Here is a 16,997-nt window from a genome sequence, read left to right on the forward strand (position 1 = left end):
TCTTATATGCCCTGGCATGCAATGACCCAGCACACACTACTTCCATCACTGTTCACTGAGCCATTCTTTTCTCCATGCTGTGCCCTTTACAAACTCTGCATCATTTCACCTACAACCCGCGAGGTAGGTATTCCTTTTCTCATATATAAAATGAGCAAACAGGCCAGAGAGACCAAGTGGATTCCTCAAGGTCACACAGCCAGCAAGGGTAGGGCAGGGCTGTCTAGCTGAGGGACAGACAGATCAAAGACCCTGCCCCGGTCAGGAACGACTTTGGCTGCATGTAACAGAAAACTGAACCAAGAGAGGCTTAAACCAATAAGGGTTTAATATTCTTACACAACCAGATGTTGGAAGGGGCAGCTGTGGATGATTGTCTTGGCCTTTCCTTCATGGTAGCAAGGTGGCTGCCCTAGACCCAGACATCACACCCACATTCACAGCAGGAAGATGGGGTCTGGGGCTGCAAAACCTTCCCCAGAAGCCTCTCTATTGGCTTTGCTTTATTTGCACTAACAGACAGAGCTCTGGCTCTGGCCAGAGCTGAGTCATATAGTAGCTCCTAACAGAAAGGGAAGCTGGGAAAGTGAGCAAAAGGATCATCGTGATTGGCTAGGACCCATTCTGATTCATCATCTGGGTCTGGACATGCAGATGCTCCAGACAGAATCGGGTGGGGAGCAGGGACCGGAGACTGGTCAGCAATAACAGTGTCTGCCGCAGACCCTGGATTCTGCCCTTCTTCCACCTGCGTCCCCTCGGTGGTTGGGGATCCAGCCGAGGAAGCCAGGAGTGGGTGGCCCAGCGCTTGACCCCGGGAGAGTAACTGAGGGACCAGAGGTGGGGGCTCTGACCACACCAAGGGACCCATGTAATTCTCTGGAGAGTTAGGACTCCTGAGCCCGAGCAGCTCAAGGACCCCTACCCTTGTTCAGTTCAGCCACCCAAGGCCCATGAAGTCCAGCCCCTGAGGCCTCTCTGGCCCTCACACGGTGCACCTGGTCCTGGGCTGTCCAGCCCACCTCCCAGGGGCTTGGGATGCCTTTACCGCCAGCCACCATCCAATCCTGGGCCTGCCCACCACAGAGGCCCTGCCAGGGACTGCTGCCCACACAGGAACTGCCACGGGCCCTCAAGGCTGCCTGGGAGGCTAAGGGCAACCAAAGGCTTCAGCTCAACCTTTGCCCGGAGGTTCAGGGTTCATCGGGCCACCAGCTGTGGGCACCAGGGAGTATCCGGGTAGAGTAGACAATGGAGGGAGCGAAACCTGTGGAGAGACCAGAAATGGACAAGATGGGTCACTCCCACGGGTTCCTGGGGAGCACGTCACAGAGATGCTCTGGGGCACGGGTTTTCCACCTCAGCACGATGAACATTGGGGGCCAGATAATTCTGTTGTGCGGCTGTCCCGTACATCGTAGGAAACTTAGCAGCGTCCCTGGACTCCACCCACCAGATGCCAGCAAGCATCCTCTGAGTCTTGACAATCAAAAATGCCCCCACACGCTGCCGATTGTCCCTTAGTGGGGGGCGTGGGGGGGAGTTGCAAAATGGTCCCTGGTTGAGAACGGCTGGTTTATAGAGACTTCAAAAGCCAGAGAAACCATGAAGAGGCCTCAGCTGAGGCCACACCCTCTGACCGCACATATCTGAGTCCCCAGCTGGCTCCAGCCCATTAGGTAGCAGCCTTTAGATTCTAAATCTTCAGGCTTTGAGAGAATTTAACACGAATTCTTAAACGCCTTGGCAGTATAGCCATAGCTTGCACACCTCCACTGATGGGGAGTTCACTCTATTAGAAGGCAGCTCCTTTCCTCTTAGAAATTGAGCCAAACTCTGTCTCCTTGGAATGCCCAACTTGTTCAACACAGCCCCGGTCCCGGCAGCCTTGGGATAGCTGTGAGTCCTCTGCCCCCAGCCAGACAGCTCTGCAGAATTTCAGGGGCAGGAGTGCTGGCTCCCCTAAGGATTACCCTAAAGATAAATCCGAAGTCCAGACAGAGCCCACAGGGCCTTCGGGGGCATGGGGGAGGGTGTTCCCCGCCACCTCCCCAACTGAATCTGTCTCCACTCTCCTCTCTCCTCCCACATTCCAGCCACACTGGCTTCTTTTACTTCCTTAAGCAGGTCTTGCTCCCCTGACACAGTGTGTCACTGGCTGTGCTCTGAGCTGCCCTACAGCCATCGGGGCTGGGGGTGGGACGGAGGGGGCTGGGCTGAGCAGCCCTAATCCCCCCAGGGAGTCTTTGGGGACAGAACTGGAAGGTGCCTAAGTGGCATTCTAGCCCCCATTCCAACCCTCTATCCATCAAAAAGTATCATCAAAGAAACAAAGAGCCTAAGAAAGATTTTCTTTTCATTTCCCCATGACTGCCTGGAACTCCTCCATTAGAGCATCTCCTTTGCTCAGTGAAGAGAGCTCAGTCTTTCACAGTCTCCCAGAGGATCAGGCCTGGGAGAGCCCTTCAGATCCACATAGCTCAGCCTCCTTGTGTTACAAATGGGGCAACTAAGGTCCAGAGAGGGCAAGGCACCTGCCCAAGGTCACACAGCAAGCCAGTGACACAGCGGAGACTGAAATCCACTCCCTCCACTCCCAGCTCTGCGCTGTCAGTCACTGGCCTCTCTCACTTCCCTCCCTCCTGGCTCTCCCATCTTTGGATGCCTGGACGCAGGCCCCACTCCTCCCATCCTACAGTCTCAGCCTCCAGACCCACCTGGAGGAGTCCTCCTCAGGGGAGAAGGGGCCATGGAGCTTAATGACGTTGAGTTTCCCCTCAAAGACGCCATAGCTGAGGGTGACCTGCGCAGAGAGACACAGAGAAGAGAGTGAAGGGTGCAGGGCGTCCCACTGGCGACCCCACAAGGGGGCAGCATTTGGGCAGAAACAGAGAAGGCACAGAAGGCATTTTGAGGGGCACAAAAAGCATTCCTCTGCACCTGAAATTCCACCGTCAGTAATGGGTGTTCCGCTGAGGGCCCCACCCCACTCCCCTTTGACCATAATCCCATTTGTGCCGCCAACGGTCCAGTTTACTAGGGAGGCTGGAAGGATTCCCTCATCTACAGATTGGGAAACTGAGGCCCAAGGCGGGAAAGCACCTTTCCAGAAAGTTGCATGCCTGAACGGAGGTTTCCTGAGACCCACTCTAGGGCCTGGGCAATCCGTCTCCACCCGGAGCCTAAGGTCACTCCACGAGAAATGAGGATACAGGATGATGACACCCGTCAAGAGGTAGCCAAGCACAGTGGTTAAAGACTGTGGGCTTAGGGGCCGCCCAAGCAGGGTTCAAATCCCTCTCTGTCCTCTACTAGCTGTGTGCCACAGTTAGTTCCACTCTCTGGGCCTCAGTTTCTCCATCTGTAGAATGGGAATAATGTTAGGACTCACCCCCACGTGGATGCTGTGGGGAAGCAGAGAGTTAAAGAAGTTAAGGCCCCAGTGTGCTGCCTGGCACAGCGGGGGATCTGAAAACCCCACCTTTAGGGTGCCCTGGTTTTGGCCGTCCAAAATCTGCCCCTCTTTCCTGGCTGTGATCCTAATGGGACCAATCTGCATCCCCGTTCTAGGTCTGGCCAATCAACTCTAACTCTAGGCACTGGTAGGAGACAGGTCATGAGACCCAAGTGGGCCATGTGACCAATGAGCACCAGTCCTGAGATCTGGTGGAAGGAGGAGCTCTCTTCCCATGGGTGGGGTGGAAACCAGGGGCTGCCACCTTGCCAGCATGAGGGTTGAGCCTGCCTGAGAATGAGGCCCACGTGGGGGAGGGCACATGAGAGAGGGGACAGGGTCTGAGCACCCAGACCCTGCCAGATCTAGCAAGTCAGGCCAAGCCCTCAGCTTCTCAGGTACGTGAATTAAACAGACCTTTTCTGTTTAATTAGTCTGTTGCCTCTCTGTCACTTGCAGCCAAAAGGGCTCTGACTCACTCACACCATGAGGCAGAAGATCCCAGGGCCCTCCCAGCCAGGACCCTCTACGGGGCTGGAAACCCATGAGTTGGAGGGCGTGTCTGCAAGGCAGAGCCAGTTGGACCTCAGCAGAGTCATTCCTTGCCAGGTAGTGGGACGGGTCCCTCCCCCTCCCCCAGCCTGACATTACACTTGGATGTCCCTACTGAAGACCTGGTCCTTCCCAGTGACACCTGTAAGCTCTGGTGAAGGAGGGGGCTGCCGATAGGCACGTGAAAAGGACTGGCCCCTTCAGAGGGTGCGGGGAGCATGGGAGGTTGAAGAGAGGAGAGAGGGAAGGAGGTAGCATGTGGCGAGCTGGGTGGTCTGAACCTCAAGACGAGCTTCATCTCATGTGTGCAGGTCCCTCCAGCTGGCATTTGGGAACCAGATCAAATAATTTTAGCATCATAAATGCAGACCCTTGAGGGTTAGAGGTGGAGAGAGCTGAATCACTGCATGCCCTCAAGGGGATCCTTTACCATCCTGGGCCTCAGTTTCTCCATCAGTAGGGGAGAGCCCCCACAAACACCTTCCCCAGTGCCACCTGCCCCAAGGCTGGCTCACCTGCTTTGGGAGCTGGGCAGCCCCCAGCAGCTGCAGGGTCTCCAGGTGGGAGTGGAAGAGAGGGCTGGGCTGCAGGTGGCCGCCCAGCTTGCACTCGACGATGTAGCCCACAGTGCAGTCGTCAGGCAGCCGGATGAGGGCAGATGTGTCCACGAAGCGGGGGCCACTGAGGGACACAGTCATGCTGCAGCCACTGGCCTAAGGCCCTTGACACCTAAAGCCCTCCCTGCCTCCCTGAAGACCCTGCCTCCGCCCAGGCCAGCTGGGAAAACGGAGCTTGGCTCTAGCATCTGCCTCTTGCATACTGTGTAGCCTTGTGCAAGTCATAAGCCTCGGGGAGCCTCAGTTTCCTCTTCTGTAAAATGGGCATGATAATGGCCCTGCCCTCACAAGGCTGTTGTGAGGATTAAGTGGAGGAAAGGTGAAATGCAGCCCTTTTTAAAAATGTATCCTTTCTTTCTCTCTCTTTCTTTTCATTCATTCACTCACTCATTCATTCATTCTTGAGTTTGAGCATCTACCTGCTGCCAGCCACCATGACACAGAGGCTGAGGACAAAGAGATGAGAAAGAAATGCTTCCTGCCCTCAACAGCAGCCCCGATTCTGGAGGGAGACAGATAGATGAGCAGGTCATTTCAGAGGACTGGTACTAAGTCAGAGGGAAGCACGAGGCGTGGGGACACAGGGAGGACAACGTGGATTCCCAGAGGATGTGGCAGTCTTTTGTTTTGCTCTTTACTTAATCATGGCGGTAGCAGTTTTTAAACAGAGTCTTACAGGATGAGCTGGAGTCAGCCAGGTGCCCAGCAGGGGAGGAGCGGTGTTCCAGGCAAGGGCGTCACCTGACTGCGTACCCCATGAACGCCGCGGGGGTGCCAGGCGGGGCAGCTTGCCCCGCTGTGCAGGATGCCTGACCGAGTGGGTGCAGAAACCCAGCCGTTGCCCCCCTCCCCAGGCTGCACCTGCCCAGAGTGGGTACATTTTTCTAATTCACACAAATGTACCATAGAGGTGGACAGAAGCCTAGATGGGGGCAGCCCAGGCACAGGGATGACCCCTGGTTGTGTGTACATGCCTGCTGTCGACAGATGCTAGGACAGCACTCCTGCTCCCAGCCAGGGCACAAACTGGCCCCGGAGGACCCCTCCCGTCCAGGGTAGGGCACGGCAGGCTGGTGTAGTGACAGAGCACGCAGGCCTTAGAGCCAAACCCAGCAGCTGAGCGACCTTGAACCAATTACTTTGCTTAGCCTCTCAGCACCTCAGTTTCCTCAGCCCAGTAGAAATAAGGCCAACACCCCTTCCTCCCCGGGGGCTGTAATACTCTTAGCAAAGCACAGGCCTGGCTCAGAGTCAACCCTCAATTCAAGGTAGCGACACTGATGTGGCTGTTAACAACAGCCTGCTCGGCAGACCTCAAGAGGCTAGACCTCGGCCACGTCCTCTCTAGAATATCAGCACCCCCACCAGGTACTGAGGGCTTCCACTACTCCCAGGATCCCCCTCAGTCTGAGCCCTCTAGGACCATCCCAGCTCAAATTTCACCTCTTCCAGGAAGCCTTCCCTCCTTTCCCCAAGCAGAAGGCCCTACTCCCTCCTCTGAGTGCCCCTCCAGTTGGCCTTCACCTCCCCTGTGACAGTGACCAGTCAGAAGAGGGCTGAAAACGGGACCTAAAGTTTGCCGGGCTCCTGCCAGGTGCCAGCCCAGACACTTTTTCATTTAACCCTTACAACAACCACTGGCCATTGTATTATCAGGTCCACTTTACAGATGCGGGCACTGAGGCTCCTGGAGATTACACAACTTGCCTGTGTGTGGCCGAGTGCACTAGGCGGTGTACCCCCAAGGGCATGGTGCCAGGTGGCTTGCTCACCACTAACTGTGTAACTGTGATGCAGCGGGAATGAGAGGTAGTTTCTCCTGAGCTCGCTCTCAAGCCCTTCCTGCTGCAAAGGCCCCACCCACACACCAGCCAACACCCCCTCTCTGCACCCCCCCACCTCTTCCACCAGTCTCTAGGTCTCTGCTTACCTGGCCCATGGGGCCATCTTCAAAGCCAGTTTGCGGTTGATGCAGAAGCCGGCGCCCCCGGTGGCAAACCAGAACTGTACCAGCCTCTGCGGGGAGAGATGGGGAGGGCCAAAACGTAGGGTGAGCCTGGGGTGGGGGCAACAGCCAGGGCCCCCCTTACCCCCAACAAGCATGGCTCAAAACTTTTCATTTCACATCTCACTAGAGTCTTCCTACAGCCTGACATTATTATGCCCATTTTATAGATAAGGAAACCGAGACCCAAAGTCACATAGCTATTTAAGAATGATGGGGACAACAATTAGACCCCAATCTGGCTGGATTTCAGTTAAACAGGACACATATCGTATTTTTCCACCCAGAGCACCTTATCCCTATCCTCAGAGAAACATCCCCATGTGGTTCAGGAGGGACTGCCCAACACAGCACCTGCTCCCATAGGTCACATATACAGGCAGGTGCCCCAGGAATGATGGATCACAAGACCACACCTTTGACCCAGTGACTGGCTCAGCAACAGGCTCGTGACTCAGCCAGCCAATCAGAGTCCTCGCCTGAGTTCCATATGCTGTGAGGGAGAGATGCTTTGACAGGGTCACCAGTAAAGGTAATCCTGATGCCATTTACACCGGGCCATGAACACTGGCCTCGCCACTCCCAACTCCTGGGACCAAGAAAGCTTTTCTGCAAAAGGAGAGAATGAGGTCTCATGGAGGAAAGAGAGAAGGGCAGGCAGGCCTGTGAGCCCCTAAGGCCAGCAAACCCCTTGGCATTTCAATCTCAGCAACCAATACCACCCCTTTGGGGTGTAAACCACTTTCTGCCCTCACCCAGCATCACCATGGCCCAAGGCCTCTTCTACCTCCTCTGTGAGGACCTGTGAATTCACCCATGAATTTCTTTAAGGCTTTTGAGAAACACTGAACCTCTTCAGCTGTATCATCTCTTGGTCAAACAAGTGCCCTAAAGTTACCTTCTCCCAAGTACAGAGTTGGTGCTTCACTGATGCGTGTTGCATTGGGTTGGGTCACCTCCCATGATGCAGCAGTGAGAAGAGCCGTGGGCAGGGAGCTGGAAAGTGGAGGGGCCCCCGCCTCCTCCACTGCACAGCTGTGTAACCTTGAGAAAGTTCCTGCCCCTCTCTGTACCTCAGATTTGTCACCTGTGAGTACAACATTGGCTCCAGTTCTGAAATCCGGTGGTTCTCCTGGCCCAGAGGTGTCCTCCTCCTAAAGACCTCTACGAGCTTACTTCTGGAAACTCTGCCCTCTTAGAGAGAGGTCAGGCCTCAACCAGGCAGAATGAATGGTTTCTTGAGGACCTGACACACAGGAGGTGCCCAATAAATGCTTGTTTAATGAATTGATGAGGGCAGGGCTTCCACTCCCAGAGAACTGTAGCAACGTCAGCAGCGACCATGCAAGTGCCTAACCCTGAGCACTGACTATGCAGAGCCCTGTGCTGTAGGTGAGGTGACCCAGGTGCACAGAACTGAGGTCCCAGAGCTGGGACTGACTCCAAGCCCGAGCCCTTGCCCCCTTTGCTGTCCCACCCTGGGGGATGCCAGGGTCTTAACAGACCAGGACACTTTGGAGCAGAGTCCTGGGATCCCGCTGGTGGGGTGTCTGACAAGGAGGGCATTCATGCACGTTGTGAGGTCGGGGACTGGGTGTCCCCAGGTCGGGGACTGGGTGTGTCCTGAACCAGCACGGGAAGAACACAGCTCAGAGATGAGGCTGTGCTGAGTCGGGTGCTGATTGATAACACTCTCTAGTGTCCACCACGTGGCAGATCCCGTTCCAAGCCCTTGGATAGATGACCGCATTTAATTCTTTTTTTGCTCACAACAGCCCTATGAGGTAGTGACTGTTTTCACTGATTTTACAGATAAGGAAACCAAGGCACAGAGAGGTGAGGTGACTTCATTCAAGGTCACAAAGCCAGGAGGTAGCAGGGCTGGTGTGTGAACCCTGGGAGTCAGGTTCCAGAGCGGAGCTCTCAAACCCTTAGGTCAGGGGTGAGGAGGTGTGGGAGTCTGGAAGACCCCGCGGCTCACCTGGCATCAGCTCGCTCACACACGCTCCCCCAAGGCCCAGGAAGATTTAATTAGGGCTCAGAGGCTGATTAGCTGCAGATAATTAAGGTTCTGTGCTCCCTGCTCTTGGTTTCCCTAGTGAAACAGATGGTGACCCTGGGAGGGAGAAAACCCCACAACTGGCCCAGCTCCCGCTCCAGGCACCACGTCTAGAGAGGGGGACCCATGGCCTGACTCTTCACAGGGGCCAAGGAAGCCCTAGGGGCAAAATCTGGTGACCTAAACCTGTCCATTCAGGTCTGGAGCTGAAGCCGGTGCCGGGAACCCTGTTGTACCAGGTGTCAACTCAGTTGCTGGTTAGTGAAATCTGGAAAGACGAGGGGTGTCTAGAGGAGAGGAGGGGAGGGGAGGGTTCAGGGGCTCCCGGCAGCCACAATTTACTACCCGGCCCAGCGGATTCAGCATTTTAACAATCTGTACAACTACATGGTGATGCCAGGTGGCTAGGAGCCCCGCCGTGGAGTCAGGAAGCCTCAACTCACCCCCCCCCCCATGCTCACTGTGTGACCAGGACGAACCACTGCTCCTCCGTGGCCGAGGCCCTACTAAGCGCCAGTCTCTGTGCCTTACCTGCATTATCTCAAGCTCCCCATTTCATAAAGGACGAGACTGAGGATCACAGGCGAAGCCACCAGCCCAGACACACCCGATTGCAGCCAAATCTGAAACCCAGAAAACCCACCGGACCCCTCCACAGCCCCGCCCCCGCATGGCCCCGCCCCGCATGGCCCCGCCCCCGGGGCCAGCGGCCAATGCACAAAGGAGGCAGCGAGGGAACCGACCGTGCGGTTGTTCGGCTGCGGCTCAGAAGCGTGGATAGGCCGGTTCAGGCTGGGCCGGCCGATGTAGACGTCGCGGGTCCACGGGAAGGTTTTTAGCAGCTTCAGCAGCGCCCTCGGGTTCAGATAGTTGTCGTCATCCACATGACAGAACCACCTGTGGGGATGGAACGCGGGACAGTGAACTTGGAGGGGGTTCCCAAGGGCTGCCAGCCAGCCAGACTCCGCCCTGCGCCCTCATAATAAGTCAACAGACTTATGGGGTGGGGGAGGCTAACACTGAAGGCACTGGTGTGTGCTGTGCCAGGCAGCGTCTGGTGTAAGCTCATGAGGAAGTTGTGCCCACTTCACAGGTGGGAACCAAGACTCAGGAAGGTTAAGACACTTGCCCAAGGTCACACAGCCAGTGAACAGCAGAATTGGAATCCCATCTGTCTGTCCAGAGACAGATCCCAGCAGGCCCTACATGTGATTAAATTCACAGGGCCCGGACAACCTTACTTTTTTGACAAGACACCTCATTTAGGAACTGGCCCGAGGCAAAGGTCACGCCTGCCCCCAAAGACCAAGGTGAACCCACCTCAGTCCGCTGGCCAAGAAGGCATCAAACTCAGCAGCCATCTTGCAGGACAGGGCAGGGTGGCTGTGCTCCGCAGAGCAGTTGGTGACCACGAGGTGGGGCCCTGAAGAAGGGAGGACAGGTCAGGGGCCCCTGCCCAGCTCCTCCCAACAGCCCTACACAGCGTGAGAATGCAGAGGAAGGCGGGGCCTCAGAAAGCCTGGAGCAGTGCCTCCAGTCCCATTTTACATATGGGGAAGCTGAGGTGGGGGGGGGGGCTGAGCTGCCAAGGACCCTGGAGCTAATGGACAGTAGGCCGGGCTGGGACCCAGGTGTCCAGGGTCTTGTCTCGCACAGTCCCTCCCCACACCCATACCCGTTTCCAGGGAAGGAGCCTGCTCCCGTCCTGGGCAAAAGGGGAATCCCCCTGTGACAAGGGTGGGTAGCCGTGTTTCCTGGGGAACCCCAGGCCAGGGGACAGCCACCCCAGCTTTCCCTGGCAACAGCCGAGGGGCCCCCAACCCACCCAGAGTTACCCAGTCTCTCCTGGAGGCCTTCATCCAGGCTGTCGGTGAAGATGAACGTCTAGGAAGGAGAAAGGAATCAGGACTGGGGTTGGCCAAGGAGAGTCCCCGGCAGCCCACAGCCCACCACAGCCAAGTCCAGGTGGATACACACATGGCAGACCTCTGTCCTCCTTCAGTGATGGACACACACCCCTCTCACAGTCACACGCTCCTTTAGGACAACATGACTTTCTCAACTACCCAACCCACCCCCCCATACAACACACACAACCCAGCTTTTGTACAACTTCGCGGTATACACCAGCCCATCAGGCTCACACTCAGCCCCCTTACAGACCAGCACCCACAGGGTCCCTACCAGAGTCACACACCCTTAGCAGAATCACACCTTCATCAACCACACACACACACACACACACACACACATCACACATCACACACACATCACATCACACACACATCACACACACACACATCACAACACACACACATCACATAACACACATCACATCAACACACACATCACACACACACATCACTCACACACACACATACACACATCACATAACACACACATCACACATCACACACACATCACACACACACAAACACATCACATAACACACACATCACATCACACACACATCACACACACATCACAACACACACACATCACATAACACACATCACATCAACACACACACCACACATCACATCACACACACATCACTCACACACACACATCACACATCACATCACATACACATCACACATCACATCACACACACACATCACACAAACACATCACATCACACATCACATCACACACACATCACAACACACACACATCACATAACACACATCACATCAACACACACATCACACATCACATCACACACACATCACTCACACACACACACATCACACACACATCACATCACACATCACACACAAACACATCACACATCACATCACACACATCACACATCACATCACACACACATCACATCACACACACATCACATAACACACACATCACATCGCACACACATCACATCGCACACACATCACAGTCCTGCTTGGCCCCTCCACATATACAGAACCCTAAACACTTGTTCAGTAGACAGACCCACACACTAGGACACCAAACTACTTAGAGAGACGGTCACGACTTTCACAGCCACGCAAACTCCCTGTGCAAGTGTCGGGGCCCCTACACATCTGCCAGGTAGCAGAGGTGACCCACCACAGCATTCATACACCTGGTCCCCCATGACCTCACTAAACCCCCAGACAGGTGTTATGATCTGTCCGCTTCGCAGATGGCAAAACGGAAGCTAAGTGATGGAGCAAGGCGGTGCGGTTGGCAGGAGGAGAGCTAGGATTTGAACCTAGCCTGGACCTCTCCCCGCCCTCAACTCCCACTACAGCCAGACTTTTCCCTGGGGGTCTAGCAGGCACCTCAGACTGAGGGCGACAACACGGAGCACCCAAGCACCCCCGGACCTGGGCTCCTCTCACTCTTCCCCATCTTGCTGGAACCCAACCCCTTGGGGTCACCGTGCCTCCTCTCTTTCTGTCACACCCACATCCAGTCTGTCAACAAATTCTGTCCACCCAACTTTCAAACTGCCCAGGGTGCACCCTCTCCCTCCAGCCTCCACGGCCAGCCCTCGGTCCAGCCCACCCTCGTCACCTCCTGCCCGTTTCGCTGGTCACCTTTTCCCTGCTCTCCCTGCTCCGTCCTGCCTTACCCCAAGTCTGTTTTCAACACAGCCCCCGGGGGAGCCTGACCTTTCTTGCCCTGCTCCCTGGCAAACTTTGCCACCAAACAGTCACCCAGATAGCGGAACTCTCTCAAGTCTGGAGCGTGGGCCAAATGGGCCAGGGAATGCCTGTGAATGAATCGGTGGGGGGAGGCGGAAGGGAGGGGTCCCCGCAGCAGGGCCCGGGGGCTGAGCAGGGTGCATGAGGCTGGTGTTTCGGTCCCTGGGAATCCTGAGGTTGGCACAGAGCGGCGGGCAGTTTCCTCCGAGCTGAAGGTTGCATGGGATTTGTTCAAGGAGGGACTCTGACAATGGTTAAAACCTCGCGGGAGAACAAAGGGACAGACAGCCTGCTGGGGTCAGGGGAGGGGTGGCCGGGGGCCATCTGCTGCAGAGGAGGGGAGATGTGGGGCCATTGTTCCTCCCCCATCCCCCACCCGCCCTCCTCGAGGACTGTGGGGAAGAGGAAGACCCCCCCCTGAATCACAAAACGTGCCTTCCCCGAGCCCACCCCCTTTGCCTGGGACAAAGGCCCCACACGAGCCCCAGCTCGCTGCCACAAAGGCCCACCTGCCACCCGGCTGCCTTAACCAGCTGGGGCGGGTGCCCAGCCCTGGAGTTAACCAGCTCAGGACCGCTGCTGATAGCAGAGCTGAAAGAGGTTCCGAGACCCTCCTGCCCTGTGTGGCTGGGGAAGCTGAGGCTGAACAGTGGAAGGCCTTGGCCAAGGTCACAGGAAGAGATGAGCCAAAGGGTGGAAACGAAGGGGGCCCAGATGCAGTGGGTGTCTCTGTCTCCTCTCCTCTTCCTCTGAGTATCTTTCCTTTTTTCAACCCTGCCTTAAAGGACAAGATTTCTAGACTCTGCCCCTTGTGCTAGGGGCAGGGGTGGGGGGGGTGGGAGTGTCCAACTGGGTGAATTCATCTCCTACCTCTGCTTAACCTTGCTCAGTTTCCTCACCTGTAAACTGAGAATGTCAACACCCACCACTCGGGTTATTGTGAAGGTTCCACAGAGCGATGCACCCGACATGCTGTCACTTAGATGCTGAGCAGCCGGTTAGCATCTGGGACTGAGCTCGGGGCACAGCGGGGGGCTGCTTGCCTCTCCTCTGCCGGCCTGGTCCTGCCAGGCCCAGACACCCAGGCTGGAGGCCCAAGTGACTAGGCAGCTCTGGGATCCCGGGTCTCAGCAGAGAAGGAGGGGCCCCAGCGGGAGACGGCAGCTGGCTCCTACTGGGCTCTGCCCCCTCAGGCCTTCGGGGCAAGCACTTCCTCCTCTCTGGCCTCAGTTTCCTCATCCGGAGCAAGCACACCACCATAGTGATCAAGACGAGACAGGAAAGGGCCTCTGACCACGTGAGGCCACGCTCCCGGGTACACACAGACACAGCACCATAAACAGGAAGGTCTGCGGGGAGGGCCAGGCTTGGCGACTTCCGCCAGTGGAACCAGAATCTGCCCAAGACGAGAAGCTGTGCAGAGCCCCAGGGAGGAGCCTGGGGTGCTGGGGGTACAGCAAGGAAAGGGTTAATCCAGGTGCTAGGAAATCAGGGCAGGGGTGCCCCCTCCCCAGGGGGCCCTGGCCTCTTCCAGGCACCACCTCCCCGCTCCTTGGTCTCCAGGAGCCCCCAACCCCCTCCGAAGGCTCGTCACTTCCACTGAGCCGAAGTGGGGACAGTGTGTGCGTGTGTGTGTGTGTGTGTGTGTGTGCGCGCGTGAGAATCTCCCTCCCCCAGGGATGACTCCCAGCACCCCCGAATCACTGACTTTGCTTGAGGAGGGCACTGGATGTGAGGAGGGCAAGAGCCAGAAGGGACTCGGCGTGTCACAGCCACCTCCCCAGAACGACAGCAGCCACGCAGCCCTGCGGCACACACGCCTCTTGTCACGGCACATCTAACACTGACACTGGCTCCGTGCAGGTGAGCATGCACGCGGGTGTACACACACACACACAATCCCACACGCCAGGCAGACCTCTGCCCTGACCTCTCGCCCACCACTACCTCAGCCGCCACCATCACAGCACACGCCCCACCTCCCTCGCTTGGAAAGTGCCCCACAGGAAATGGAGCACAGGAGGTGAGGTGCACCGCCCTGGGCACACCCTGGGCCGCAGAGGCGTGGGGGCAGGGACTCTCAGGAGTTCTGAGAGGATGCCCCCCTGCCGCTCTCCCCGAACAGCCCCCCCGCCCCAGGCTGTCCCCTCTTCAGCGGCTCAGTCCCTGTGCTCCACGCTCACAGCCAGGGCAGAAGGACAGCACCCAGGGCCTGGACAGGGGGCGGCCTGGCCTGGGCGCATGTCAGAGTCAGGACCTCTCGGGGGCCTCTGTCGCAGCTGCCCAACAGCCCCCATTGCCATGCCAGGCTGGGCCAGAGTGGGCAGGAACGAAACCTGTGCCAGGACAACCAGGGAATAGAGAGACCACCCCCCAGAAGGGACCCAGGAGCCCGGGGTAGGGGCCCAGCCTGGCCCCAAAAGAAACGAAGCAGTGGGCCTGAGAAGCGCCTGGCTCCGGGGCCAGCAAGGGACACAGTCAGGGCCACAGGAGCCCCCGATCCTCCCAGGAAGGAGCGAGAAGACAGCCCAGGTGGGGCAGGTGGGTGAGCAGCTTCTCCCTCGAGGCCGCCAGGGACCCCAGCTCGGTAGAAAGTCCTCTGTGAGTCCCTCAGACCAGAGGCCACTCCTGCGGCCCGCAGTCACCCGCTTGTCACCTGTTCCCTGGTCCTGGAGACCCACGTGTCGAGCAGCAGCTCCAGGCGGGAGCGGTGGAAGGCCCGGGTTGTCTTGACTGCGATGAAGACATCGTGCAGCTGCAGCTCCGGCGGCCGAGGGCTTGGCGGGCTCAGCCCGGGGGTCTCCGGCACGCCCTGCGGGGATGGGCTTGAGTAGTACCGTAGGGAGAGGAGCCCCATGCACAGAAGGGTGAGGAGGACTCCAGCCAGGCCCCGGAGGAGCCGGCACTGCATTGGCCCTGGGACCCCAGACGGCTCAGCCCCCAAATCCCAACCAGACGGGGAGGGGAGGCTGGTCAGGCGGGAGCCCCGGCAAAGGCAAAGGTCTGCCAGGCATGGGGGGCAGGCCAGGAGGGGAGAGGTGGCAGTCGGTGCTCAGGACCCGGAGGCCGAGCCATGGCAGCCCCGCTGCCGCTGCCGCCAGCCCTCCACCTGCTCCCGGGCCCGCCCTCGCACTGCCGGCTCTGGGGCGCCTGGCCCCGCCCCTGCCTCCAGGGCAGCCCAGGGGCGGGGCCGGCCCAGGAGAGCCCAGAGGTGGCTGAAAAAGTGTCCCCGGCAGAAGGGACAGCCCGGCCCTGCCCGCTGCTGCAGGAGGGGTGGGGGCAACAACAACCCTCCAGGCCGTGGACATATATACACTACCAAACGTAAGGTAGACAGCTAGTGGGAAGCAGCCGCATAGCATAGGGAGATCGGCTTGGTGCTTTGTGACCGCCTGGAGGGGTGGGATAGGGAGGGTGGGAGGGAGGGAGACGCAAGAGGGAAGAGATATGGGAACATATGTATATGTATAACTGATTCATTTTGTTGTAAAGCAGAAACCAACACACCATTGTAAGGCAATTATACTCCAATAAAGATGTTAAAATAAATAAATAAAAATTTAAAAATTTAAAAATAAAAAAAAGCAACCCCTCCATGCCAGATGGAAGGGAGGGGCCCTCCAGCCTTCCCACTCCCCAGAGACCCCCGGCTAAGCTCACTCAATACCCAGTATCTTCTGGTGTCCAGCCTCCCAGCTTTTGCTCACGCTGTCCCTCGCCCTGGATGCTCTTCGCCAGCCCCCACCATCCTCACCCACGTTCCTTCCACCAGGCTTAATTCTATTTGGACTTCAAGGCTCAGCTCAAGGGTTCCCTCCTCCAGGAAGCCTCCCAGCCTCTGGGGCTCCCACAGTAGTTAGCTCAGTTCCTCTGGTCTTCACAACAGTGTTAGAATTATTTCCAGTTCATAGCTGGGCACATAAGGCTGAGAATGATCTAAGATGATCCAGCAGCTCAGCCACAGGGCCAGGTAGAACCCAGGTCGCTGGCCCTCGTCTGGCCCACCAGAGGCCCCTGAGGGTGCCTGTCCTGCTGTGGCCCACTGCAGCCCATCTTGCTCAGCAGTCTTTATTGCTGCCTCTCTCCCAGCCAGGCCAGTGGACAGAGGACCTTCTGCAGCTACCACCTCCGTCTTGTTTTGTACAAGGTCACTCATATCTTGTCCTCCCTCCGCTAGAACCCTGATGGCTCCCATCTCCCTCAGAACAAAAGTCAAAGATCAGACACCAGCCTACAGGCCCCGTGTAAGGGGGACCCTGTTACCTCCAAACCCATATCCTACCATCTTCCCCTTGCTTCCTCACTCCAGACCCAGTGGGCTTCTGGCCAGTTCAGGGACACACCCACCTCAGGACCTTTGCACATGCTGTTCCTGCCTGGGTCTCTCCCTAGAGATCCATACACCTCACCCTCACCTCTTTCAAGTTTACACAAAAATGTCTTCTATGTGAAGCCTTCCCAGACCACTTTATTTAAGTTGGAATCCCTTCTCCCCCGTCCTTCGCAGCAGGCCCCTTTTCTGCTGTGTTTTCTCCATAGCACTTTTCATCTTCCAACATCCTGTACATTTTATTTATTGTCTGTCTTCCTCATGAGAATATCAGGGCAGGGATTTCTGTTTATTCACTGAATCCCCAGTGCCTAGAACAGTGCCCGG

General features: G+C 57.1%; 1 protein-coding gene across 6 annotated transcripts; it reads right to left on the minus strand.

The window, feature by feature from the left end:
- Positions 1–310: 310 nt before the first annotated feature.
- Positions 311–15,462, minus strand: MFNG (MFNG O-fucosylpeptide 3-beta-N-acetylglucosaminyltransferase). 6 transcript variants are annotated; one of them, XM_004279449.4, is made up of 8 exons: positions 14,997–15,460; positions 10,523–10,571; positions 10,008–10,110; positions 9,431–9,584; positions 6,554–6,639; positions 4,522–4,687; positions 2,718–2,803; positions 311–1,267 (listed from the first exon to the last, which is right to left on the minus strand). In XM_004279449.4, exons 1-8 carry the CDS (start codon positions 15,249–15,251, stop codon positions 1,201–1,203), a joined length of 966 nt encoding a protein of 321 aa, XP_004279497.1. In that variant the 5' UTR covers positions 15,252–15,460; the 3' UTR covers positions 311–1,200. The 6 variants fall into 6 exon arrangements, with proteins under 6 accessions (XP_004279497.1, XP_049550650.1, XP_049550651.1 ...); XM_049694693.1 differs by having other exon boundaries at positions 10,513–10,571; positions 14,997–15,227; XM_049694694.1 differs by lacking the exon at positions 14,997–15,460 and adding an exon at positions 13,267–14,311.
- Positions 15,463–16,997: the final 1,535 nt, after the last annotated feature.

Source organism: Orcinus orca, chromosome 11 (genome assembly GCF_937001465.1).
Source record: "Orcinus orca chromosome 11, mOrcOrc1.1, whole genome shotgun sequence".
Classification (NCBI taxonomy): Eukaryota; Metazoa; Chordata; class Mammalia; order Artiodactyla; family Delphinidae; genus Orcinus; species Orcinus orca.